The 27,793-nt window shown below is 34.6% G+C and overlaps 2 protein-coding genes across 3 annotated transcripts in view; both read left to right on the forward strand.

Annotated features, from left to right (window-relative positions):
* The window catches only part of LOC119833225 (ceramide synthase 5-like), a 23,348-nt gene extending 19,147 nt beyond the window's left edge, over positions 1 to 4,201 (forward strand). For both annotated transcript variants that reach the window (XM_038357153.1, XM_038357161.1), the window contains 6 exons: positions 88 to 309; positions 568 to 789; positions 1,255 to 1,373; positions 2,015 to 2,159; positions 3,171 to 3,262; positions 3,882 to 4,201. In XM_038357153.1, coding sequence (XP_038213081.1) covers positions 88 to 309; positions 568 to 789; positions 1,255 to 1,373; positions 2,015 to 2,159; positions 3,171 to 3,262; positions 3,882 to 3,891 — 810 coding nt within the window. In that variant the 3' untranslated portion in view covers positions 3,892 to 4,201. The remainder of the gene's footprint in view (positions 1 to 87; positions 310 to 567; positions 790 to 1,254; positions 1,374 to 2,014; positions 2,160 to 3,170; positions 3,263 to 3,881) is intronic.
* Positions 4,202 to 8,134: 3,933 nt separating this feature from the next.
* On the forward strand, positions 8,135 to 27,438 carry LOC119833241 (ceramide synthase 5-like). Its single transcript, XM_038357174.1, has 8 exons — positions 8,135 to 8,439; positions 10,668 to 10,785; positions 17,182 to 17,403; positions 23,920 to 24,141; positions 25,072 to 25,190; positions 25,653 to 25,797; positions 26,601 to 26,686; positions 26,883 to 27,438. The coding sequence occupies exons 1-8, from the start codon at positions 8,261 to 8,263 to the stop codon at positions 26,890 to 26,892; spliced, it is 1,101 nt and encodes a 366-aa protein (XP_038213102.1). The 5' UTR covers positions 8,135 to 8,260; the 3' UTR covers positions 26,893 to 27,438.
* The last annotated feature ends 355 nt before the right edge of the window (positions 27,439 to 27,793 follow it).

Genomic DNA, 27,793 nt, shown 5'->3' on the forward strand with positions numbered 1-27,793 from the left:
GACAGATTCGAAATTCAAATGTAATATTTTTTTATAATTAAGTGTAACAGTATTTATGGCCAGACTAAGTATACCTTTCTTCTGCAGATATGCGCATTAGCAAAGCAGCTGGACATGACGGAGCGGCAGGTGGAGCGCTGGTGGCGGCTCCGCCGGAGTCAGGACAAGCCCTCCACGCTCACCAAGTTCTGCGAGAACCTCTGGAGGTGTACATTCTATCTGTACAGCTTCTCCTATGGAATATTTATACTGTGGGACAAAGAATGGTTGTGGGATATTGATCAGTGTTACATTGGATATCCGCATCAAGTGAGTCATATGATATTTTGTTTGTATGATTGTGCTATTAATTTAGATCAGAGCTTATTTATCTACTGTTTGTTTGACTTAATTCATCTTTTTAATTCGTAAAAAGCATACAAATGAAAACATTTTTTTGTTTAACCTTGGGTAAAGGGAAATCTAGACAAGGATCCTGAAGTGTACTTAAATTTCTACATTTTGTTTGTTATCTACTTTTTTATCTTCATAATTTTCGTCTACATATTTTTCGGCTTCTATTTGCAGGGTCTCACTAGCGACGTTTGGTGGTACTACATGATATCCTCGGCGTTCTACTGGTCGCTGACCATATCCCAGTTCTGGGACGTCCGGCGCAAGGACTTCTGGCAGATGTTCGTGCACCACATCGCCACCATCGCGCTGCTCTCGTTCTCGTGGGTCTGCAACTTGCACAGGATCGGCACGCTCGTGCTGCTGGTTCATGATTGTGCTGATATATTCTTGGAGGTAATTTGTTTGGGGTCGATTTTTGGGAGAAGTTTGTTATTAATTTTTCATAATGGGATTTCATGTTTTAGCCAACAAAGTTAAGTTTGTGACAGTCATATATATACATTTCAGGATATACTTTTAACTGATGTAAAAGTTTAATTTTAGTTTGTGGAGATTTTAATGAATTGGAGATTGATAGAATATTGTTAATATTCTAAGAGAGACGTAGTAAACATGCATTTAAAACTTCCTTCTCTGGGATTCTGGGATTAAATCAGTGTCAACATATCATGTCTTTTAGTAGAGCTTTTGACTCTTAATCTTTTTCAAGATAAAAATAAATTTCATACAGTAAAAAGTTATGAGCTTAACACAAAACAATGCAGTCGTATTGAAAACCTCCTTTTTTTTTGAAATCGATTGAAAATAATTAGGTGTAAAACAATTTGACCCAAGACACAATGTTGGTGGTAATTGCAGGCGGCGAAAGCAGCGAAATACGCGAACTATCAGAAATTCTGCGATGCTATATTCACAATATTCACGGTCCTATGGATTATCACTAGATTAGGGATATATCCGTTCTACATTATATGGAGGTGAGCATAATGTAAAACTTATTTGTAAAACTGTAATAATAATGTTCACCATAGGAGAGGCCTACGTGCAGCAGTGGACAGACAAAGGCTGAGAAGAAGAATATTAAACTGAAGAGTTTGTGTGGACGCGCTAATCTGAGGCATACTGATGCGCACTGTGTGAATTTTGGTATACTATGCGGGGAAAACCCCGCGACTGTTTATTTCTTCAACTATGGGTAGAAAGTTAGTGTAGAACATAGGAAAATATAAAAATCAATCTCTTACTTATCAGGACAGCGACTGGTATTTCTATATTTAGACTTCCATGTATTTTAGGTGATAGAATAGTTTGGTTGCAAATGCTTACAATGTAATCTTACAGATATGACTCGCTTTCAATTAAATCTATTTTAAGCGATATCCAGAAATGTCGTTGAAATGATTCGTTTATTGCAATCTTAATTCCTATGAATAATTTACACATCGCTTTATGCCATCGTTTCTGGGTAAATTTGTGATAACGAGTTCACGTATTTTTATCATTTAATACTACGTTTAAAAATATTATACACGAGGAAAAGTCGGATATACTCGTAAACGAATTGCTTCTATTCTCTAAAAAAATCCGCAATATAAATATAATTATTTTTAAATTCCAGTACATCAATAAGAGCGCCAATGCTGCTGCCTATGTTCGCCGCGTACTACATATTCAACTCGCTACTGTGCCTGCTGCTGTGCCTTCACATGGTCTGGACGTGGCTCATACTGCAAGTCGCGTATAAGGCTATTAATGCGGGAAAGGTAATGACGTCATTACTGGGTGTGTGTGAAGTCCCTTTGTTTATTATGTCGTTGTCTTTAAAGGAGCTGGAGGTTTGCATAATAGTAAGCCGCCGCCTATAATCATGTGCAGAGGACTTACGCCCCTGCGAATGCATTGCCCACTTTAAAAGATCACGAAGAAGAAGAAGAGATTATAGGAGATTTTGAAAGAGAAAGAGAAGAATGAATGTATTAGTGAGGGAAGAAAGGAAAGCACTGAGAAGGGTGAGCAAAGGATGCTGTTTGAAAGATAATAGCATTCTCATTCTACTGTTTCGCGGCGATCTTCTATGGGGGGTGTGGCACCTTCCCCGGTGCGAGCTGGCTCAATTCCAACCATAGCATTCTCGACTTCCCCGTGTCCACTTGTCCAATTTCGCGTTGGGGCTCCTTTACTCTGACAACAAGGCGTTGTGAGCAATATTTTCGCTCAATCAGCATTGTCAGTCTTAAAGCGTAACACATTCAATAGAATTTAAACGTTACTCTCACGAAATAAGGTGTAAATTTGAATGTAAGTTTACACAACCCTGCTCCGACATTTTTTGACGACCATTTAATGATCATGAGTCTAGGAGTTTATAGTACCTACGTCACTGGAAACCGGCCATAAATGTCAAATAATCTATACTAATATTATAAATGTTAAAGTAACTCTGTGTATCCGTCCATATCTCTCCTTCGTGCCTAAACCACTGAACCTATTTGGATGCGATTTGGTAAAAATATACTTTGAAACCCGAGAAAGGACGTATGATTATAAGCCAAAGGAGGACTTTTAAACCCAGAAGTCCCAAGAGAACAGGAACTGTGCTAGTTTTCCTTTGAATTACCTCAGTGGTTTTTCTTCGTTTGTTACACAACATTTAACTTATGTTATTTCCTTTTTTTGTTTTGGTAATAAAAAAAATAACGGGCGAAGCCGCGAGCCTATCGCTCGTATATATAGTATATAATATAATAGTTAAAAATAAATATATATTATTTCAGATGGAGGGTGACATCCGCAGTTCTAGCTCCGACGTGAGCGACAGTTCACATCAATCCAACCACAGTACCCCTAACAGATTGAATAGTAGGAAGTGAGTATTTGTTTGTTATGTGGAATTTTTTTTTTAAGCTTTGTATTGATTTTTTTATGCTAGAGCGGGCAACTGAGCTGGTGGTTCACCTGATGGTAAGCGATCACCACCGCTCACGAACACTTGTGGAATAGTGCCTCTGCGAATGCGCAGCCCGCTTTAGAGAGAAAAGGGATAACGATAGGATTCACGACTGGAAAGAAGTAATGGATTCGGAAGGGTGAGGTAAAGGAAACGGGCCTTAGTCAGATGTCAGTAGGAGGCGGTGCTAAGAAGCTGTTTATTTTTTGTTTAGGGCATTACACTGACTTCAAACCAAAGTAGCACATACAAATAATAGTATTTTATTCACATTAAAAGTAAGAAGTTTGCATTGTATCAAATTAAGTCCGACTTTTTTTCATACTTTTTGTTTTTTAAATTGGTTTCCATTAGTTTTTTTTTGTGTTAAATGTCCATATAAGCATTTTAAATTTTTTTTTAATCACGCATGTAGTAGGTATATTATAATTGGTTGTTTTTTAAGCGTGCTAAAGCAAGGGTAGAGCCCTGTATGTTCTATAAAATCGTTTATAAATATGTTTTATACTTGGTAATAATACTTATTTTCTTATTCCAGGGAGAAATAATCAACTCCAGAGGCTTCGAATGCTTGGCAAAGTTTTTTACGTGTTATACGTATTTAAAATAACAATTATATTTCTTTCAAGAGTTGATCTTGATCATGTACTGAGTTACTATTTTTTTTATTATTAGAATTATCGAGCGCGGATACAAAGCTTTTGGGCAGCATTTGGAAAAATGTGTTGCCAACTTAAAAATATAATTATTTACTTTTATTTTACTTGGTTTAAATTTTTCTTTTTTTTTTATTATATTTTGTTGTTGTGAGAGGTAACGTACTTGGCATTTTTTTAATTGTAAATGTAATATGAACACCAAATAATTGTATTAATATTGAGATCAATAATATATCATACTAATGTCCAATATATTTTATAGTTGTAGTTAATTTAAAGCTATTAACTTAATTTTAATATAAACAATTAAATATATCAACAATGCACCGGTGCGTCAGTGTTAGTTGGATAAAGTTTTATGAAGCTATTTTGTTAAAACAAAAGGTATACTGTTTTATTACTAAATTACATTTGTTTTAAATGAACATCTACCTATATTCATGTAGTCATAACTAATAATTATTAATTTTTTCGTAATTCAAGATTTCAGTTTATAATAAAATGTATACCATATAAAATATACATCAATGCTAGAAAGCTAATCTACCCGAAACCAACCGTCTGGCGCCGTAACGCGTTACGTTACGAACCGGTTTATCCTCCCATAAGAAGAAATCACTTCAATAGAGGCCAAAATAGTTCCATTAATTATGTATGGAGTGATCGTGTTATTCCCATAAATGTAATTTTATTTTAAAAGTGGAGTGAGGCGCACCGTACACTAAATTTTTCGTAGAAAATTAGGTTGATCTGTCACACTCTGAGATGAAAAACTCCGGTCTGCCGATTGTACCCGAGCGACATATGACGGACGGCTGCTAAATTAATGGTATTCACTTTTATTAATTCTAAATAACATTAATTATTAATTTTAATATTAAAAAACTATATACGCACAGTTGTACAAATAATTTGAAAAATTTACAATTTTACATTACATTTGTCACAAATTAGACTTTAAGTACTGTAGTTAGGATTGATTTTTGTATGTAACTGTGAGTCTATAGTTTTGCTCCATGCTGAGAATTATCGTCTAAGGTCGATTAATGTCGGATATTTAGTGCTCGTTTTAAATTGTTTTTTTTATTATCAAATATTATATATTTATTGATCAAATACGTGAAGCTATCGTACCAGCGTTTATTAAAAATGTTAGCATTTTAATTACCTTTAGCGGGACCACTTGGGCTGTATTTATGAAAACAACGTTTAAAATCTTGGCAATTCCTCAATCATAATATATTGAAAGGCTCATTTATGAGTAAAAGTAACAAGTCGATATCTTAAGACATAACTATGTCAACGTAATATTGATTCATCGTATTTTTAAACTAAATATACAAACTTTTGAGTTACTGCGTTCTCACATGTACTCGTTGTATTGAAAACAATACTATGTACTTTCAATTTAATAATAAAAAATCATTCATAAAATGTCCCCCCCCCCCATTTAGATATATTCAAAGAACAAATGATAATACTATGAACCACATACTTACCAGAAGGAATGTTACCGCGTTGTTTTATAAACTAAGTTGTTTATTTACTGTTTTTCTTTAAATAATAATAAATTTTTCTGTCGCAGCGCAAAAAACGCATTTGACAGTAATATGCATCTCGAGCTTAACAATCGTGTTGTTTCATCGTAATTAAAATTCAAATAAGTTAAAGGGAGATGGCACGATATTTGTGCGTTAGGTCTATATAAGTTTACGAGACGTACGGTTTTGGTATGGTTACAAATATACTATGAAATATTACCAAAAAGTCCATATCAATTGAAATAAATTTCTTCGCACTTTATATAGTTAGATAAGTAGGGAATTTGCTAAATCACCCCAAAGACGCTTTCATAGGATACAAATAGTTAGATAATGTTATTGATTATAAATATATTACGGTTGTATTTAGGAAAATTTGTTAGTCTTAACTTGCATACTTAATTTTTCAACAATATTTTCTCGAGAATATTGTGTGTACCGTTTGATTAATGTGAATGCTGTGCCAGCGCAGAACCAAAGAAACGAAATGCACATGTGTTTATATTATATCCATACAGATTACAGATGAATGAACAAAATATACGAACTCTTGTCAAATTTTCTTTTTTATTTAGTTATTTATTTTTTAATAAATAGGAAGAAACGTGGTTACTTTTTGGCGCCTATGTTGTCTATGGTTAGAAGTCTTTTACGTAAAATAAACAGATGGGATATATGCTAAGGTATCTGTGCCTTTGTTAAAATGTTAATCATAATTATTATTATAATTAATGTAATTAGATGTATGTTTGCTATTTTTAAGTGAACGGTACCATGAATAGATGGAAGTTAGAATAGTGGCGCCATTAAAAAATTGTGAGTGTATAGCAAATATCGTTTATGAAAATAAGAATCATCAATTGATAAAGAAAATGTCGGTGCGAAATTATTTTCCAAAGAAACCCCCCATTTCTTGAAATTTGTTATATCATTCACACTTAATTAATATGTAAGAGAGAACAAACATAGTATATGTATTGATTTGATATTTTAAAACAGCAGATATTTTACTTACTGTTTTTTAATGGCGCGGCTTAGACTTTAGTAAAAATTTGTACAAGTGACAACATACGGTCTTATGAGTACTTTGTAGTAAATCCAATTATATTTAATTGTTAATTGTTTGGTACTATGGTAAAAGAAGAATAGTTATAATTTAATTAATTTGTATTCCAAAGATTTTTATTGATTGTGTTCAAATACTGGTTATTTACGGACAGTTTATTTATTGAAATTGTAAGAAAGTCTTTCAAGTTAACGAAATTGAGCTTTATGTTGAGATTTATGAAAGTGATTTAAGGAAAATGCGTGGATGAGCTTCGTTATGCACTTGTATTACTTTATGTATGCAGTAAAGAGAATGGAATTAAAAGATTTGATGCTACACATGACATGTTTGTTTCATTTAATGTTTACCCGATTTTCAATGACAGAGATTTTCTAATTTAACATACTATACAAATGTGTCTTAATCGATAATTTAATGTGTTTGTTATATTTAACCCAGCGGCGAAAAACTTTTTTTTTTTCAAATTAAATGTGGCCTATTAATTAAACCTTTAATTGGTAATATAAAGCTATCAAATATTATCAAAATCTTCCTGTTCTTAGGTTTGGTTCGTAGGTGATTGACGCACGTACATGATACATACAGAAAAAAATATTCACGATTTTATTTAATATTTTTGTTTGTTTTTTGACGTGACAACGTCTTAAATTAGGTTGCGGCTCGGAGGCACTTATGAAAAAGGTAACGTTACGATGAGTCACCGAACTATGATCGGTCCGCCGCGCGCGCAGCACTAGAGAATTAGGCGCATTGAATCGGCGCGTGATTGTGTCTCTGTCTCTGTCTTTTTAGTAAACAAAATATATTTTCTATAGTTAAAATTTGTGCAATTCTTATTTTCATTCAATTCCTTGTTCCTATTGTGCAATTTAATAATATTCATATCAATAAATATTCTACCGAGAAAAAGACGTTGTCACGTAAAATCTTCGCCCGTAAAACCGACTTTACAGGCAACCATTTTTTTTTTTATAATAGTAGACCGAACAAGATTTTATGTAAGAAAATATTATTAACCTTAGAAAATAAGTTTAAGACAAAATTTAAACTTTTCACTGTTCGCGGCTTGCGCGTGGTTCACGCAATGACAAGTCTCACAAAGTGAAAATAACGTTCATATATTTTATGTGGGAGTCGAGCTCGCTTCGGCACGAATCGGGCCAGCTTGCACCGTAAAAGTACCACACCCCACACCGGAGTGAAATAGTACCATGCTAATTTATTTTCTACGGTGAGTAGGGGAGCCAAAGGCCCGTTTCCTTTTCCAGTCTATTCCCTCTTTCCAATCGTCAATATTTTCCTTTTTCTTTACCTAAAAGCGGGAAGCGCATTCAATCAAAGCGATCTCTGCTTTGATTTTGCTCTGTTGTTTATCGAAGAAAAACCTAATTGACTATGATGTATATTGTAGACACAAGTAACACAGAGTATGTAATACACTACCTACGTAGTGAGACTGTACAGTAGCTGGCAACTTTTGTTTCCGTTATGTCTAATCTAATGTCTTGAATTGTCTATCAATCACTTTATCCGTCAAACGAATGTGGTGGTCGCCTGCGGTAGTGAGAAGTAATTTATTATTTTTAGTTATATTTTCGTTGAAACAAGCTGAGTGGTGACTTCAGTAAATTAAATTATACGTGTTATAATGCTTCAGTCGGTAATAAATACATTTTGGAGTGAATATGTTTGGTTACCGCCTAATACAACATGGGCTGACATTGCGCCTGGCCCGGATAAGACTGTAATTTATACGGACCATCGGCATGTTTTCTTTCCTATACCGTTAGCGCTTGCTTTTATAAGTGTACGCTATGTATTAGAAAGGTAAGTGCCAAATCTTTCAATTACTCATCGAAAAAACGTGGGTTCATTCACGAATATTTTTCACGTTACAAGTCCGGGGGCGTAACTAAAATTTGTCGATTTATTTATATTCATTTCATTCTATAATCGCATCAATAGGAACACGTTGCTATACCTTTTTGAAACGGAAATCATGCATTTCTTGGGATTCCTTAAAAGGATTAGAACAAGAAATCGCTAGTATGTTATTCGTTTGAATTATTATATTTTTCAAATCAAGCTTTAAAACATGTAAATTCTACATATAAAGATGCCATTCAAGTATAAAATATTAATATGTTCATAATATATATGTGCATAAACATTATTAATTATAAATTCACTTCCCTGTAATAAATATTAAATATGAGTAAATCTAATAGTATTTATTAAATAAGAGAGATAATTATGATGGTCGAATGATTTTTTATTGAATCTGCATCAAAGTGTACAAAATAACAAGTAATTGTTTATTTCCAATTCATGTGAGTTTTGAACGAAGTAGAGCTAGATATAATAGTCTTATTTTCATTTAATACAAATATTTATCTTGAATATTTAATAGCTACAATATTTCCTTATGGTAAAATATCTTATTTAATTTGATTAAATGAGTGAATGATAACAGCTACTTTGATAATGTCACGATAAAGAAGTACAATAAATCTGTCATATGATAATATATTTGCATATAATTTTACTAGGCATCTGCTGTGATAAGCATTAGTTTTTTCTATAATATATCAGATGAATTTATAATGTGCGAATAATTTATATGAAAAACATATTGCTGGTATCAAATATTTGAATGGTCATTGTATTTAGTGTATTTGATAATTGATATAAGTTATTTGGTAAAACATAGTTTAATTTTGTTATACTTTATTTGTGATAATAAATACGCTTATAAATTTTTTACAAGTGATAATAAGAATATACTTAAGTAATCTGAGTGTTAAGAGATTCTTAAGTTATTGTCTATGTCTGTAAGACAACCTATCTATAAATTTAAAGAAAAAGGAACAATCTCTGGGAATTAAAAACTTCAATGTTTCTGAGACTGTATCAATGTTGGTGGCCTGTATCCAGGAGTCTAAGCAATCAAAGCAGTTTTCTCATATCTCAAAACCATACTATATTCTGTTTGTAAACATGAAATATGATTGTGTACATCTGTTTAAACAAACATTTGAGCTGAATTTTGGTTAATCTTATCTCTGGTTATCTGCACAACCATTTATAAGGTAAATAAATGGTGTTTGTATGGTTTTAGCATTAATGTATTTTCAATTGCAATTTAACAATTTAAATTCTAATTTATTTAGTTTATATAAATAATATTAAGGTTTTTTTGTTTAAACACTCTCATCTCAGGAAATACTAATTCAAATTGAGATATTATTTTTGTGTTCATTAGTCCATTTATTAGGAAAGTTTTGTACTTGTAGGTAATATGGCTAAACAAGATATTATCTGAAATATTTCATAATATGCATTCATTTATGGAAATATCTAGCACTGCAATATGACACTTCATGTGGATTTGTCTCCTTTGACAAACAGGCTGATTTAATTTTAGATATGTGTAATATATCACAACTCACACATTGCCTGGTTTATAAAATTTATTAGAATAATATTCACTAATTAATTTCTACATTTTCACACATTCAATAATTTAAATACTTATTATCCTGTGTTGGCACAATTTAATAACTGTAGGTAATGATTTAATACAAGAATAAGTCAAACACACAATACAAAAGAATATAAATAAGAAAATGGGAAACTTTACTCCAATGTGTTTATCAATAAATTGTGTCATCATCAGCCCATATATGTTCCAATTGCTGGGACTCTGGCCTCCTATTAAGGTTCAGGCCTCAATCCACCAGCCTGGCCAAAGCCGGTTGGCAGATGTCACATGATTTAAAACTTTTAATTATTCAACATGGCGGTATCCTCACTTTCCTTGACCGCTTTGAGCATTTTTAATTTGTCAAATCGATTTATTTCTTGCACACTCAACCTATCGCAAACCCCCAACTTTGCTTTTAGTCCAAGGTCATAACCACAAAGCCACCACTGCTCTTAATGTGTAAATTGTTTTAATCTGTTAAGAATTCTTTCGTTTACAAATGTAAAATACTCACATAAGAATATACACAGCAGACTATGAAGCTCTGATTAATGTAATCACACAATTTTAGGTTCATCTTTGCCCCATTTGGAAAATACTTGGGCATCAAGGAAAGTAGATCAAGACGGGCACCAGACAACCCAAAACTCGAAGCCGCATATAGAGCAGGCCCTAAGACACCCAAGCAAGTAAGCGAATTTAAATTGTTTTTACCAGTCATCATTTTATTAGTCATGACATTTTAATGAGGGTCGCTCTTATCAGGTTTTAAATTGTAATAGGAACAAATTGCACTTGTGTATATGTACTCTGTATATACTTTGAAGAATGAAAATACTTTTTATTTTATGACAATTATCTTGCAGATGGTAATACATGTTTAACAAAATGTTGCAGTTTTTAGTGCTGTTTATGAGAATTTTAATTATTTTTAAAATAAAAAAAATCCCTAATAATATTACCAAAAACTATGTAAGTTCTTAGTTTTTTTTTCTACTTTTTGACTTGTCATTATGCTAGCTTCAAAGATACATGTAATTTACCCTTAAATGGGTAACATGAACACAAAATGGGGCGGGTTTGTTTGTTTCAAATCTGGTTCACAGGACCTGATGTAGTTTTCTCATATAATTGACTTATATATAAAGAGCAACATTTCTAGGTATTTTGTACTTATCTTCCTCAAGTTGACGAGTCAAGGGAATACATTTATCTTAAAGGTAATGATTTACATTGCTATCTTTTTGCATGTCTCTGATATACTTGATTATAGTTTATTTACGGCATGTTGAATATGTTTCCATTATGGTCAGTCGGACTGGGTATGGGTACCCATTAACAATAATTCATGAAGCTGTAAGCTATAGTAGTAAAAGAGAGTTTACCCTGTCTACATATATGTATAATATTCATAATAATATTTAAAAAAATATTCGATTGAATATATTTGAAGCGAATCCGACAATTTTGAATTTAACTTTTTTGTTATTCGTATATTCTTTTGCCATAAAATAAAAAAAAAAAAACATTTCGCTATAATGAAGTTCAAAAAGCCCTATATATTTCGCCACCATAAGTAGATATTTTATTTTTGTTTCCATCACACCTGCTTACTTTCACTTTAATTAAGCAAAACTATTTTTACTACCTAAAAAAGTAAACCAGAAATAGTTTATCAGTTTGTGCCATTCATATATTATATACTATTTGTTTAAGTACGATCGTTAAATAAGTTGTCATTTTCTTCTTAAACGCAGCAATTTTATCTCCGAGACCCAGCTTGTATTATTATATTACACAAGCTGTAACCCGCGGCGTCATTCACGTGGTACCCGGCTACAATGTAGCCTATGTTTTAACCCAGACTATGTATATCTATTCTAAATTTCATGTAGATCTCAACGGTACTATTTTCGTCTTATATATTATCATAGAGTATAGACCTCTGGATAATATTCCTCTGTTCAATCCTTCTGGTAATTATTTATATTTTTGGTAGAGCAGCAGTAGGCCCGAATTACAAGGGCATTAATCAGAGCGTTTTGAATAACTACCTGACCCAAAAAACTATTCCAACAGACTGTTATATAAGTTTATAGCAGTATATACCACCGTAAATCTCATATTTATGTTCTGTCTGTTTTTATACGACATTTGTGGCATTTTCATAGAACTATTGCGTGACCTGTTCATCATCAGCCCATATATGCTCCCACTGACCCCAGATTATAATTAGGTAAGTCAAGAGTGAAGTGGCTTGTGGGCAGGATTACTTCAGTAACACGTTTTGAGAATTTATTTTTCCTTATTAAATATGGAATTTTAATTCTCAAACATTTTTCTATAAGTACATTATTGCTTTCCTCCCATGTTGATTATTAAGGTTCCATACCTATAGGGTATGTAAAACCCTTTTAATAATTCTTTGTTGTCCGTATGTCTATCCGACCGTCTGTCACTAGGCTGTATCTCTCGGACCGTGTTAGTAAGGCAGTTTTTCAGAGATGACGTATTTGTGTAACCGCTAAAAGTAATAAAAATCGATTCTTAGTAACGTTTGGCACGCATGGGCGATTTGTTTTTCAGTCAATTTTAAACATATTTGTATGAAAACTTTAGTGTCGCATGTCCGGCTCGCACTTGACCGATTTTCATAAAATTTCAAATCTGCAATTTTAGATACATAATTCTGAACAAAAAAAGAGATGTTACGGACCATTCATTGGTGGCAATTTTCAAGTTACCTGTTATTAGGTTATCGTGTAGTTAGTAGCAGATATGCCCTCGATAATCGATATACTCGGCATTCTATTCATGATTTTATGAACGACATGTACAAATAACTATGATGCCATTTAACTAACACGTTTGTGTTAAACGTATTATTATAATCACGTGGAATACTTAAGACACTTGGTATCTACTACAAATCCTCTTATTTGAAACTTATAATTGGCATGGCTCTGGTATATTAACGAAATATAAATTTATTCGCAAAATCTTTCGATATATGATTTTGCGAACACACAACACAACTTGTTTTCTGGTCAGTCGAAAGGTCTCGCTGCGTATACGTTAATTGTTTTTAATGGGTACGGGATAAGGAAAGGACTGGTGACAGGGATATAGGAATCGACTGGGAAGCGTTAGGGAAAGGTCCCCGACTTCCCCACTCGCCGAGTGAAAGACAGTTACTGCATTCGCAAGCTTACTGTTCCAGGCCGAACTTCTGTGGGGTTTCAAAATACGTTATGATCCTCTGTTCAATTCTTCTGGTAATATTTATATTCTTAGTAGAGCAGCAGTAGGCCCGGTTTACAAGTGCAGACTCAAAACAGCTATGCTATTTTTTGTTTTCATTTTAAATTATTAATTAAACCACATATTTCTTTAAACAATAGTTATTAGGTATTACTCAAGATTAATTTTGTTTACGTATATTGTGCGAATGTAAATTGAGTAATTATCATATAACCTATTTGTAATTCGGCGCTGTAACTGATTAAAAATAATTTTGTACTGTTTAAATGGTCGCAAAGCAGTCATATAAATAACACCAGTGTGCATATTTTAAAAATGGCTGCAGTCGCATGTTCCTTGGTATGTCGGATAATTTCGTGGCGACAATAACAAAACAACAATTATATTCAACATATTTGGAGAAACATTCATAAAAAGTATGATGGATACGAAGAAAATAATTGAAGCGGTACTAATATTCGGAGACTCGTATCCTTTTTTCGTTTTCAAAATCGGTCCAGTAGTGTCTGAGATTAGCACGTTCAAATAAACAGACAAAATTGTCATATTTATATTATTATTATTATTTTTTGATTATTGACATTTAAGGTACATTTATTCGTTTAAATTGTTTCTTCTTATTCATAAATAGAATCGCACTGTTATTTGATGTATGATGATTTATGAAGCCACTAAGCCTTACAAATGGTTAATATAATGAAATGGACAAAAACCTTTATGCTACAACAAACATCGTCGATTCGATGTCGAACATACGTCCATATGAATAAGGTTGAATTCTGATTGAATGATGCTAGTTTTTATGTACTCGTACGATTATGTAAGTATATAAACGGCCTGAAACCGCTATTGTAGAACGCAATGTATTCTTGGCTTGTAATAAAATAAGACTATATAACTTTGTATAAAGAAATTAGATAATACTGAGCATCCAATTATCCAGTAGGATAGGATGCTCAGAATTATCTAGGATTAGTAAATCCTACTATCCTACTTCCTACTAATATTATAAATGCGAAAGTTTGTAAGGATGTGTGTGTGTTCGTTGCTCTTCCACGCAAAGACTACTGAACCGATTGCAATGAAATTTAGTACGTAGACAGCTGGACAACTGGAATAACATATAGGCAACTTTTTACCCCGATATTTCTACGAGATACGGACTTATGCGGGTGAAACCGCGGGGCGCAGCTAGTCTATCATAATACCATACAATTAATATAGGGTGTTATGTGTTTTTTTTTACGAATGAATCTTGAAGTTTGATGGTTGAGTTTTTCAGCGCAGCAAAAAGCAGCCTATGTTAAAAAACACACACACTTTGACACTTTTATCACACTATCACACTAATATTAAAGATGTGAAAGTTTGCTTGTTTTGAAGTTTTGTTCGTCAATCACGCTGAAACATCCGATCTGTCTGAATAGGATACTTTTTTATCCCGATTAAATGCTGCCTCGGGATAAAACAGGAATAGACAGTCACTAAATCATTTGTAGATGTCCTAATTCCACGCGGACAAAGCCGCGGACGGAAGGTAGTAAATTATAATATTAGTGAGGATGACACTCTAAATAAATATAAATAGAATACGTATATATTTTTACAAAAAACTAAACTGCCTTCAAGTTGTCAGAACTCGAGCGAATTTATACGAATGGGACCACATAGCAGGCACTAGCCTTCAAATAAAAAAAAACGTAATTAAAATCGATTAACCCAGTAAAAAGTTATACGATAACAAACAAAAAATTGCATTCGCATCGATAACCTCCTTCTTTTTTGATGTCAGTTGATATAACATTGTAGCTACTCAAACTACATAAGTGAAGTCCCGTGTCCCCTAGTGGGGTATGAGGCAGATGATGTACATCTGTTTCACTGATCGATTTTCTTTACGGACAAGTAGGTGATCAGCCTTCTGTGTCCTGCCAGACCGAAACATTCTCTTTGTGCGTCCCCACCGGGAATTGAACCCAGGACCCCTCGGTTCTACGCTCTCGCGTTAACCATTGTACCAAGGAGACGGTCACTCAAACTACATAGCGGTTTCGATATAGTTTACGACGGTATTAATTAAAACAGCTTACTTGTGACTATTATAAATGCCTCGAACAATGATAACATTAATGTTCAAATTCTTATAGTGCGTCGATTTTCTGGTTCTGAATCGATTAATTTTATGTAAATTTCACGTATTTATCGATTGAATAAGTTGAGTTATACGAGCCTTAATTAGCTTATCTAAGTAAAGTTTCAAAATATCTATTGAATATGGACGTTTTATGGTAAGAAGTTTTATCTGCCCTTCGAAGTGTTTCTCGTACGATTCACTTCTTTACCGTGTGTTCGTATAGCCTAAATTTGAATAAATTATACGTGCTAGAGTTAAAATACGATTTCCCAAGTCAGAACTAGTTCTGCCTAAATGCCTTCGTTACCGCTAGTTCTAAGTTGGGAAAGCGCCCGACCGAGTACGGCCCCTCCAGCCCCCTCCATTCATGCGACAGCCCAAGCCAAGTTTCGCGGTCCCCGACAAGGGGGGACGCCCTTGAGCGTGTCGCTACCAGGGTGAATCCTCAGTTCACACATGGGTCCGTGCTAAGATGTAGTAGCCCTTCAGCATCTGCTGGCATCGAGAATCACCACAAAAAAAAGTTGGGAAACCGCGTTAAAAACTACAATTAATGACTGATATACGAAAATGTGTTTGTTTGTTTGTCTTTCTTTAATAACGTCGCACGTCTTTCACGTCGCATCGGGGCGATGTTATGTTATTATTGTGTCTGGAGATAGGAGGCTGGGGAATAACGAAAGCTTTTTAACGCGGTGAAACATTGCATTCCCATTTATTACAACGCGGGCGAAACTGCGGGTGGAAGCTAGTTATATAAAATTATATAAAAATACTAGCTGACCGAGCAAACGCTGTTTTCTGCCTTACTCTTATCATTTAGCGGTATGAAAAATAGATGTTGGCCGATTCTCAGACCTACCCGATATGCATGGAAAATTTCATGAAAATCTTTCGAGCCGTTCCGGAGGAATATGGTAACTAACAATGTGACACGGGAATTTACATGTTTTAATACCTAGTTCATACTTTCATGAATGCCAACATCAATATTTCAATTAAATTGAAATACAATAATCGTTGTCTTTTGCACTTTTTATTTTACACGTTTAGTTAATTATCGAGGTTTGACCGTCGGGGTTACATCATTAAACAGAATAAGTTAAATAGAGCGCAACAATCTGTAATTATACTTTGTTAACGCACTAATATTTTATCAAGGATGAAATATACGCTCTGTCAATCAAAAAATAATGTATTGGTGAAAAAATGGGGAGCAAATATACGAAATATATGCGGGGAACGATATTTTCCAGAAAGCCACATGTCTAAGAAGAAGCCGTAAAAATATTAGCACTGGCACTAGCAGGGTTGTTGGTGGCTTATAAAATATACATTCCATGTCATTTCGATTTCATTTTCCTCGTATTTTCTACTATTGTTGAAGTCATCTTTCGACTGTAGACAGTCGACTGTCGACTTTTCTGTGCCGCTCTTTCGAATGTTGGTTTAACAGTTAAAATCTCCTACCTGAACTGTAGAATTCAAGCAAGAGGCAAGGTATCTTCATTAGGTATTTCTCCCTTACTGTTAATATGGTTCATAACATCGATTTTATATTTAAATTACCCTTCATCGTATAAAAGAGGCAAATATCTCAATGCATTCATTGATCTTCAAGCTTGAGGTTGATCCAGGTTCCCACATTACCATGTATCCGTACATAGAATAGATTTGAAATAATTTCCAGCTATGCGGGTTAGCAAAGCAGCTGGACATGACGGAGCGGCAGGTGGAGCGCTGGTGGCGGCTCCGCCGGAGTCAGGACAAGCCCTCCACGCTCACCAAGTTCTGCGAGAACCTCTGGAAGTTCACATTCTACGTCTGCAACTTTAGCTTCGGCGTGTATATCCTGTGGGACAAAGAATGGTTGTGGGACATTGACCATTGCTATATTGGATATCCGCATCAGGTGAATATACACACAGTACTTATAGTTTTCTTGTATGCGCGCGCGCGCGTGTGTGTGTGTTTGTGTTTGTGTTTGTGTGTTTGTGTGTGTGAACAAACGTCTTAATATCTACGAGTGTGTGTATCTGCTCAGTGTTGTGGGACCTCACATTTAAGCGAGGTTTTGATGCATTATCGATAATTTGATTAATGAATAGTTTTGAGCGGCGCTGCTTTTCGGATATATTTTTTGAACAACCCGGTTTTTTATGTGAAAGATATAAATACCCTATAGTTTAAAAATCTAACTCAGTTTACTTATAGCATCATAAATTGTCTCAGTTGCTCTTATAAAGATCATACGTAAGGAATTTATGTAATCGTGACATTCATCATCAGTGGTTTTTGAGCTGCCGAATGAACCTGTATGAAGCGTTTTAGAATAACGCGTTGGTATCAGAGTGTGCGGTGGATAGATGTTCATGCGTTTTGGCTGTCAGCACCGACGGACGGCAGCGTGACACTAATGATTATTGTTTCGAATAAAATAAGTGAAGTGTAGAATAATCTTTCTACTATATAAAAATAAGTCGGGTTTTCCTTCCTGACGCTATAACTCCAGAACGCACGAACCGATTTCCACGGTTTTGCATTCGTTGGAAAGGTCTTGGGCGTCGTGAGGTTTATAGCAAAGAAAATTCCGGAAAAATTTCAACAGAAAAGCGGGAAAAACGAAGCCATCTGGTGGCGAAACGGAGTTCGCCGAGTTTGCTAGTTCTCTATATATTATATACTCATTCTATGACGATTCAATATTACGAGTATACAAGACACGAGAAAATGCATATTATAATATGCCTACTTCCTACTATCCTATCCTACTAATATAATAAATGCGTAAGTTACTCTTTCACGCAAAAACTTCTGAACCGATTGCAATGAAATTTGGTACGTAGACAGCTGGACAATTGGAATAACATATAGGCAACTTTTTATCCCGATATTCCTACGGGATGCGGACTTACGCGGGTGAAACCGTGGGGCGCAGCTAGTTTAATATAAGTGAAGTGTAGAATTATTGACTCATTGTACAACGATTCAATACTACGAGTATACAAGAATTGAGAAAATGTACGAGACATAATATGCATCGTTTATACGCCAGGCGTTCTTCTTGCTTTGTGTTCTTGTAATATTTATCAAGTTTGTCCTTAATTCTATTAAGCATCAATATCGTAGAAGCTGTCTAATCTATACTAATATTATAAAGCTGAAGAGTTTGTTTGTTTGAATGCACTAAACTCAGGAACTACTGGTCCGATTTGAAAAATTCTTTCGTTGTTAGACAGCCTATTAATTGAGCAAGGCTATAGGCTATATACGTACCACGGGCGAAGCCGGGGCTAGGGCGAAGTCTAATACAATAGGCAAGAGAATCTATCGTATCCACTGGTAGCTTAATCATTAACTTAATTCTCAATTCCAACAATGTTGTATGTACTTTGTATAATCGATTAATTTTAATTACTTTTTGCATAAGATTTAATATTGTCTATACCGTGTGTACTTTATGATTTTTTTTTATGATTAATACTTTGTATGAGTTAGTTTTATTTTGTTTTGCACCACGTTATTCAATTTACCTTAATGATAAGTATTTATAAAGGAACGATAACCTTAGGTCATATTTATTTATTGATAAATACTGAGGCGACCACCTTCATAGAATAAATCAAAATACTATTTATTTATAATATATATAGTAATACTACTTTCTATATCCTACTTAATATTATAAATACGAAAATTTGTGAGGATGTATGTGTATGTATGTGTATGTTTCACACAAAAACTATTGAACCGATTGCAATGGAATATAGTACGTAGACAGCTGGACAACTGGAATAAAATATAGACAACTTTTTATCCCGATATTCCTGCGGGATTCGGACTTACGCGGGTGAAACCGCGCGGTGTAGCAAGTGGTACATATTTCTATAAGTTATAGCATCAATTTGTTGGTATAAAGGGCAACATTATGCGACTTTAGCCAATGCTTTTTGAGAAGAGTTGTATGGTGAGGATTTTATTATGCGCGGCTTCACACATGTTAAATTCGGAGTAGTTTAATAGATGTTGTTATGCGTAAAAACGTTCCTCTTGAATCAGTCTATCGAAAGTTTCTAAGGAAGTTTGTGAGGATGTATGTGTATGTATATGTATGTTTCACACAAAAACTATTGAACCGATTGCAATGAAATTTGGTACGTAGATAGCTAGACAACTGGAATAACATATAGGCAACTTTTTATCCCGATATTCATACGGGATTCGGACTTACGCGGGTGAAACCGCGGGTTTAATATCACATATATATTAAAAAGTAAATAAGTAATAAATACTTCAAAGAACTATACTTTATTGTCATTGCTACCAAATATTTTTTTTCGAAATTACCAACAAGATTAAGGCGATCTTGGCACAATTGTTTTTATCACTGCAATAAAGCGAGATTCGACGTTTATCGCGGAGCCCAATAAAGTCAGAACAGCTGTTTCGTTATCACGGGACATTGAACTTGCGACAGCCGAACGATTTGCTCGGTTGCGTAAATTGTGACTTACCTTGCCCAAGATATTTGTTAATAATAATAATATGGACCACGCTCGGATAGTCCGTAGGTTCCTCACTCAGTTGCCCTAGGCTCCGGCCGTCTGGTCACTCAGCCGGAGTTTATAACAACACCGCCGCAAGGCGAGGTACTAATCTATAATAATAATATAATATTAATTAAATACATACAATATATATTCTTTGTTATATAGTTAGTTCTTTATTATTTAGTTAATAACAGTGCAATATAGTTTTTCTTGTTCCCTTTTCGAAGGGTTATAAGGCAGCGCAAGGGCCGCTTACCAATTTTATAAATGCGAAAGTGTCTCTGTCTGTCTGTCTGTGCCTTCTGCACGGCTTAACCACAGAAACCGTTTTGGATGAAATTTGGTACAGAGATAGTTTGATTTATTTATTAATGTATTTATTTATTGATACCCGACAAAGCACATAGGATAGTTTTTATCTGGAAAATCTCGCGGCACCGGGAGTTATGTGGGCAACAACTCGGTAACTTTTAATTTTTCCTTGACCAAGTGGATAGTTATTATTTATTGTTTCAATAAAATAAAGAACAATAACTGATGTAAAAAATGTGCAATATATAAATAGACATGATGTCCTTCCATTTGTAGATATTTAAATGACGTAAAAGATGTAAAACAAAAAAGAAATGTATGTATAAAATCAGAAATGCACAGGCTTATTTCTATCATGTTTGAGTATTGCTAAATTTCCCCTAATTGACGATTCAATGTGACCTCACTATAGCGATCTTGACATCTATGCTGTGACCTTTAAAATAATGCCTCTAAACGAGCCCATTACATTGTTATTTCTTACGCTATAATAGAAAAAAGGTATAATTTAAGACTCGGGCTATAAAGGTATTTTTTTAAAACGTATATAGCCTAACCCTACGAAGTTGTTTATAGTTGCTTATGAGCTGGCCAAGTGCGTGTTGGCAGATGTCACATGTCGAACTTTTGATTCGTGCCGACATGCCGGTATCGTCACGATGGTTTCCTTCACCGTTTCGAGCGGTGGTGATGAGCATCATGTGCAGATAGATTGAAGAATCAATTTGTTTCTTGCACGCTCGACCCGCTTCGAACCTCCGAGTTTTCGCTTTATGTCCACGGACCTAACCATCGAGGCACTACTGCTCAAGCTAACTAAACTGCACTACTTATCAGATATAGTTTGATATGTTCTATTATTAGACGATTTTCGTGTACAAATTAAATACGTTTTTAAACTACACATTTAGCGCTGGTTTCACAGCTCTAGTGTATTCTGTTTAGCTTATCTGAGAAATAAAAGAACAAATAATGTATCAAGAAATACGCCAAAACGTGCAAAATAGGCTATCAATGATTTTATCAGCGAGCCGTGGAACCGGCCCTAAATCTTCTTGATAAAATTCTTAATTTTATCTAAGAGATTTAATCGAGCGGGAGTCTTAAGGTCACACACATAAAAAAAACATGTTTGAATTCCAGTTGAAATTTAATGTGTCTATATGTAATATCGATAAATGGCGTATCGCAGCGCTCTGCATCGCATACAATAGGAATCTGTATATTAATAATGATTATAAATATTCATATTTTAGCCCGTTTAGTGAAGACATATTGTGGTGGACAAATGTGTTTAATTTCCACCATTGTTTTGTGTTGTCCGGATTCTCAGAAGAGACTTGAGCTCAACTATTATTGTCTATTGACATTCTTATTTGTTTAAATTAAATGCTCAATAAGTAACGAAAAATCGCGGACGTTTCTGCGAGGGAAAGTAAGGGAGGTTCTGGAATGGGATAATGGAACAGGGACAACTACATTCTATCAAAAACAGAAAGTATCATGTCAATCGGTTGAAAACCCACAGAGTTATCGAGTAAAAAGTCGAAGTCGAACTATAAAATTCCTTCGGTTCGGAAACTTCGGTCAAAATAAAGGCATTTACTGTGGAAATAATAACAATAAATAAGTTATTGTCTTTACACTAGAATGAAATTTGGAATCGCCAAATTTCTCTCTTATCTATGGAATTTCAATGTGTGGTACAGTTAATCTCTGAAACGGCGGAAGACCCATTTTGACTTTCACAACTTTCACTTGGCGATAGCTCACTTCTCATGCATCATGTTTTATCACGTAGTTGAAAAAACTTTTCAATCATAACGAGAATTAGGCATTGAACTCCAATGACGGTTCCCGACATTAACTGTGTATGTGTGCGAGTTAGTGACATTTATAATAATTGTTTTTTTCGAAACGCTTGTCTCTTTATATTTAAGTCACAATTTACAAGGGCCAGAAATTTCGAATTTTAATGAATAGTATGTGTTTTAAAGTTTACTGAACTATTTATAGTAAACTAATATAAAAACGTATGTTTGATAGTGCTTCTGTACCGCGATAATATCATAATTCGTATTACACTAAACCCTTGTCGAATCTGTGTTTCTAGCCTACCTAGTGCCAATAATCGTATTAATATAAGTGCTTTAGTATTTATCAAACATGCACCGAACTATGACCTAGTTTTACAAATCGGTGCTAAAATTTCAATAACAATGTTATCCACAAATCATAGCGTTTCGCTAGAATAGCGCTCGTAAAGTGTTACAGGTCGTCAAGCGTGGCACACTCGGTCAATAACTGCGTTTAGCGTACTGTGGTCAGTGACATTAACCATTAGAGAATGCTTAAATGTTCGGTTCCACAGAACATTTAAGCATTTTAGATCTGTATTGAGAACAGTATGCTTATCTGATTTCTTCTGCCCAAGCTAGTTGCTAATTGACGTATAGTTTTGTACTATGTTTTTTTATACTATAAGCGGGCAACTGAGCTGGTAGTTCGCCCATGAACACTATCTCTACGTATGCCCTGCTTGATTTTAAGCGGAAAGGGATAAGGAAAGGATTCATGACAGGAAAGGAGGAAAGGACCGGGAAGGCTCCGGTTCCCCCACTCACCGTACGAAACACAGTAGCATGCTAGTATTTGGCGCCGGTCTTCTGTAGAGGTATGGTATAGGTTCTTCCCTGGTGGGAGCTGGCCCAATTCGTGCTAAAGCGTGCTCGACTCCTTGTTCTGTCTCATATTAAATGTTTTAGCATCAAAAGAACATTTTCCTTTTAAAATGTTTTTACGTTTGATGTAAAGTATGACGTCATGCAAATTGTATGATTTATTTATTTGTGGAAGTGGAAAGTGCTTTTTTATCAATTACCTAATAGATATAATGGCCGATATAAACAATGTGACTCATTTTTATTCGATCAATAATTAATCAAACATTAAAACATTTTACTTTGATTAATACATGTATAGAGAGATATTGAAAATTCGTTGAAAAACTTCATTATCATTACTCAAAATACCAACCAAAGGAAATGATAGGCAGTGCCAGGATTTTAGATGCATATTCTCAGGTACCATCTCTGTACCCAATTTCATCCAAATAGATTTAGCCGTTTGGCATAAAAAAGAGAAAGAAGTAACTCTGTCCGAGTTACTTTGGTATATAAAATATGTGACAGACATCATATATGCTATATAACCTATATTTGGAAAGAAAGAAAGAAAAGAGATAAATCCTGTGTCTACCAGAAACGGTTTACCGACTGCCCCACTATGATGGTCATAATTTGAGGAATTCTATTTAGAATACACCGTATTTTTTATGAAAGGATCTTATTAATAAAATTCATCCTGATTCAAATTAATGACTTTGCAACAGTAACTTCTAACCGAATCTATTTACTTCAATCAGTTTTTGAATTGTTTGTCAGTTTTTTTTTACGTTTTTTTATGTTATGTTTTTTTGTGTCAGTAATATTTACTACTGTTTTCTGACCATGAATGAACATTTGGTTAGAACATAATGTACTGAACAGCCTGCAACACAATTCCAGGGTCTCACAAGCGACGTGTGGTGGTACTACATGATATCCTCGGCGTTCTACTGGTCGCTGACCATATCCCAGTTCTGGGACGTCCGGCGCAAGGACTTCTGGCAGATGTTCGTGCACCACATCGCCACCATCGCGCTGCTCTCGTTCTCGTGGGTCTGCAACTTGCACAGGATCGGCACGCTCGTGCTGCTTCTGCACGATTGTGCTGATATATTCTTGGAGGTAGGTGAAATGTTGATAGCGACCTAACGCCCCCTTTACTATGGTTTATTACGGTTTATTTCGATTACGTTGACCAGGTGCAGGCAACATTGAGTTTTGCGGAGTTGACAACGTCTTGAAATGTTCTCGCCCGAGAGGCGCTAACTGTTAAAGAAAGTATCCAGCAATAGTGTCGATCAGACAGATCTACTGCTAAAATAATGTTTACCATGAACATGCTTAAGACGTGCCATATACTTTAGAATTTAATACAAATTTTGATTTTATCATACTCACAAAAACCTATAATTGTGCTTGTGCCTTTTGTTTCCACTACAGGTATACATGGCTCTCCAAGATAGTGGAGTAGCACCATATGGATTTTCTTAATATTATTTTCTTAACTGAGCATTCTTTGTTCAGACATTATAAACGGATCGATATTAAAAGATAAACCAATGCTGTTAAATCATTAATTCATTATTCTGCCTCGATAAATCTCTGTATCTTATCTATATCTTGATAAATGTCTATCTAGATGCAGTTTAAGTTCGACCTAATCGTTGTTAAAGGATTGTAAAATTCAATTTCATAGTAATTAGACGGTTACAATTACTCTAGAGTTCCTAAGTATTCCCGTAATAATTTTTGAATCTGACGTACATTCTAGATGTCTAGATGAATGATGTCACTTAAAAACCACAGGACAGTTCTTTGGAACCATTATTATGTATACATATTATCTACGTATAATTAAAATTTAAAATTGAGCCGATTGGAAAAGAGCAATTACAGAGTTACTTGCCGGCTCTTCTCTGTAGAAACTGCTTTCCGAACCGGTGGTAAATATGACAACTGTGTTATGACCATTCAAAAGTGCTCCTATAAGGAGTCTAATTGAATAAATAAATGTTTGAGTCTATATACTAGGTTTGTGACGTCATCTTTCAGGCTGTAAAAGCGACGAAATACGCCAGCTACCAACGACTATGCGACAGTCTGTTCCTGATGCTGGTGGTGGTGTGGATCGCCACCAGGGTCGGCATCTTCCCCTTCTACATTATATGGAGGTGAGATAACTGCAAGTGGTGATTTTCCACCTGAGTCTGGTGGAGTTACCTGTTTGGCACTTGGATTTTCGATGATATTTTTCGGGAATGACTTTCAGAAATTGATTAGTTGCTGGTGATTGATGTAATTGATTAGATTGCTTTATTTTAAATGAAAATAATAATGTATCTTATTTTCATACTTAGTCTTATACCATTCAAATTCTTTATAAATGAAATTAAACAGTGCATCACCCGTCGAGATTCAAACCTGCATCAGTTCGCCACGCGCCGTAGCAACGCCTCGCCTTTCTACTGCCCGTTACAATATTGCTATCATTAAAATTATGTTTCATATTGGTTGAGATGGTTGTTAATCATTTAAATAAATAGCGTCTAGTGTCCCTCAGATATCCATAGATATATTATAGTGTTTGTGGGGTGTTAAATAAGTTAATAATGTAACGAACAAACAACTTGCAGCACGTCAATCCGCGCGCCGCAACTAGTGCCGATGTTCCCCGCCTACTACATATTCAACTCGCTGCTGTGCCTGCTGCTGTGCCTTCACATCGTCTGGACCATGTTCATCCTGCAAATAGCCTATAATGCTATAAAAGCCGGACAGGTGAGATATATAAGATACTAGCTGCGCCGCGTAAGTCCGTATCCCGTAGGAATATCGGGATAAAAAGTTGCCTATATGTTATTCCAGTTAATCAGCTGTCTACGTACCAAATTTCATTGCCATCGGTTGAGTAGTTTTTGCGTGAAAGAGCAACAAACACACACACATCCTTACAAACTTTCGCATTTATAATATTAGTAGGATTGGATGAAGAAAAAACCCAAGTTATCTTGAGGATGGCGTGTTGTGTGAATGAATCAAAAATTATTTATTGCAAATCATATTTAATACAAGTTAAAAACTGATTTAATTATAAATTAACCATATCTGTATAAGGCGGAAAGCTTATCGCTGATAGCGATATCTACCAAGCAACCTAAATGCTAAGCAAAGTTACTGACTCATGGCGGTGTATAATAAATATCAACGTATACATAATAGAAAAAAGTACATTAAATATAAAAAAAAATTCAAATAGCAAATTGTATTCTGATTTTTACTGAATAAGATTCAATGTGCTATCTGATATGTTGATTTTTAAACAACCATCGTATTCTATTGAAGGATATAATATAATTGACCTTAGTATGTGAAATGTAAAAAACAAAACCATTCTAATCATCTTCATCAGCCCACATAATATGTTCCCACTGCTGGGATGAGACACAGGCTTCCTATGAGGGTTCAGGCTGTAAGTGGATTATGGCACGCTGGCCAAGTGCGGGTTGGCAGATGTCACATGTCGTCGAACTTTTGATTCTTGTATTTTGAACTGTTCTAATACTTTGTTTAAAATATTTCAGATGGACGGCGATGTAAGGAGTTCGTCGGAAGTTAGCGATAGTCCTAACTCGAATCACAGCTCGCCCACGAGAAATAAGAACAAAAAGTGAGTGAGCTTATAAATATTTGAGATATTTTGAAAGAATAGAGTTAATTAAAGAAAATTGATCACGAGGCGGGATTCAAACCCTAGTAACGCCTAGCCTCTCGGCCACCCGTTTCTAATTCAAAATTTTTGTGCAGAAGAATGAGACGGACACATACAATTCTTGGAAATTAACACACGTATATTTTGTTTTCAGGAACACATAAGACGGATGAACGATGGATCTCGGATGCGATATTTTTTAAGTACTACTTTAAATAATTATTTTTTGTGAAGAATTCACCACTTGGCAAAGAAGCATATAATACAATGGTATTAGTTCGAAATACCTGGTCCAAGCTCCTGTCGTAGGTTCGATTTCACCACTGCAAAAATAGGAATCAAAGATCTATAGATCATCGCAACAATTTCACCAGTGAACCTGTTCCAATACGAGACAGACTAATAACTGTATAAATTAGTTCTAGAATAATCTTGTCGTGTTTTGTCTCTTTCGCTCTTTAAGTATTTGTCGTTCGAGAGAGAGAGACAAAATATTAAGAGAAATTCATAAATGTAAAGAATGATACTTCTATCATATCTGCTATTGTCATATTGATAGATAAACCAAAGACAAGGAAAGTGGAGCGAGTTGTGCGGCAGAAAGAGACAGAACGATTTTGTGGCTAGTAATAATAAAATTCAAATCGTGTTAAGGTGTCGTCCATTAATTACATAATGCGTTAATAAGGGAGGGGAGCGAGACCCAAAATTCTTGTAATGTAATTTGTGAATGGCATCTAAACAAAGTTATTGAATAAGGTCGTTATGGATTTATCTTTTAGAATTGAGATATGAGTGGGATAAGGCTGCAGAATTTTTTGTCTCTTTCTCCTCTTATAGGCGCGAACACTCAGTTTATTTGTCTGTTTATACTTTATAAATAATACAATGATATAGTATTAGGTTGGTGACAAAGTAACGGAATATTAAAGAAAATTAAGCCTTGTCTCCATCTGATACAGTCTTATTTGCAATATGTGATAAGTTTATTTACATATTATAAATAATGAATAAATATGTCACAAAAATATTAATGAATAGAACAGAAAGTTTTTATTTACTATG

This window comes from Zerene cesonia, chromosome 2 (genome assembly GCF_012273895.1).
Source record: "Zerene cesonia ecotype Mississippi chromosome 2, Zerene_cesonia_1.1, whole genome shotgun sequence".
Lineage (NCBI taxonomy): Eukaryota > Metazoa > Arthropoda > Insecta > Lepidoptera > Pieridae > Zerene > Zerene cesonia.

What these genes read in the sequence shown, in the direction of transcription:
- LOC119833241 (XM_038357174.1), top strand. Translation starts at nt 8,261, where the DNA reads ATGCTTCAGTCGGTAATAAATACATTTTGGAGTGAATATGTTTGGTTA. An exon ending in CCCTTCTACATTATATGGAG is followed by an intron (nt 25,191 to 25,652) that starts GTGAGATAACTG and finishes AACAACTTGCAG; the next exon opens with CACGTCAATCCGCGCGCCGC. An exon ending in ATGCTATAAAAGCCGGACAG is followed by an intron (nt 25,798 to 26,600) that starts GTGAGATATATA and finishes AAAATATTTCAG; the next exon opens with ATGGACGGCGATGTAAGGAG.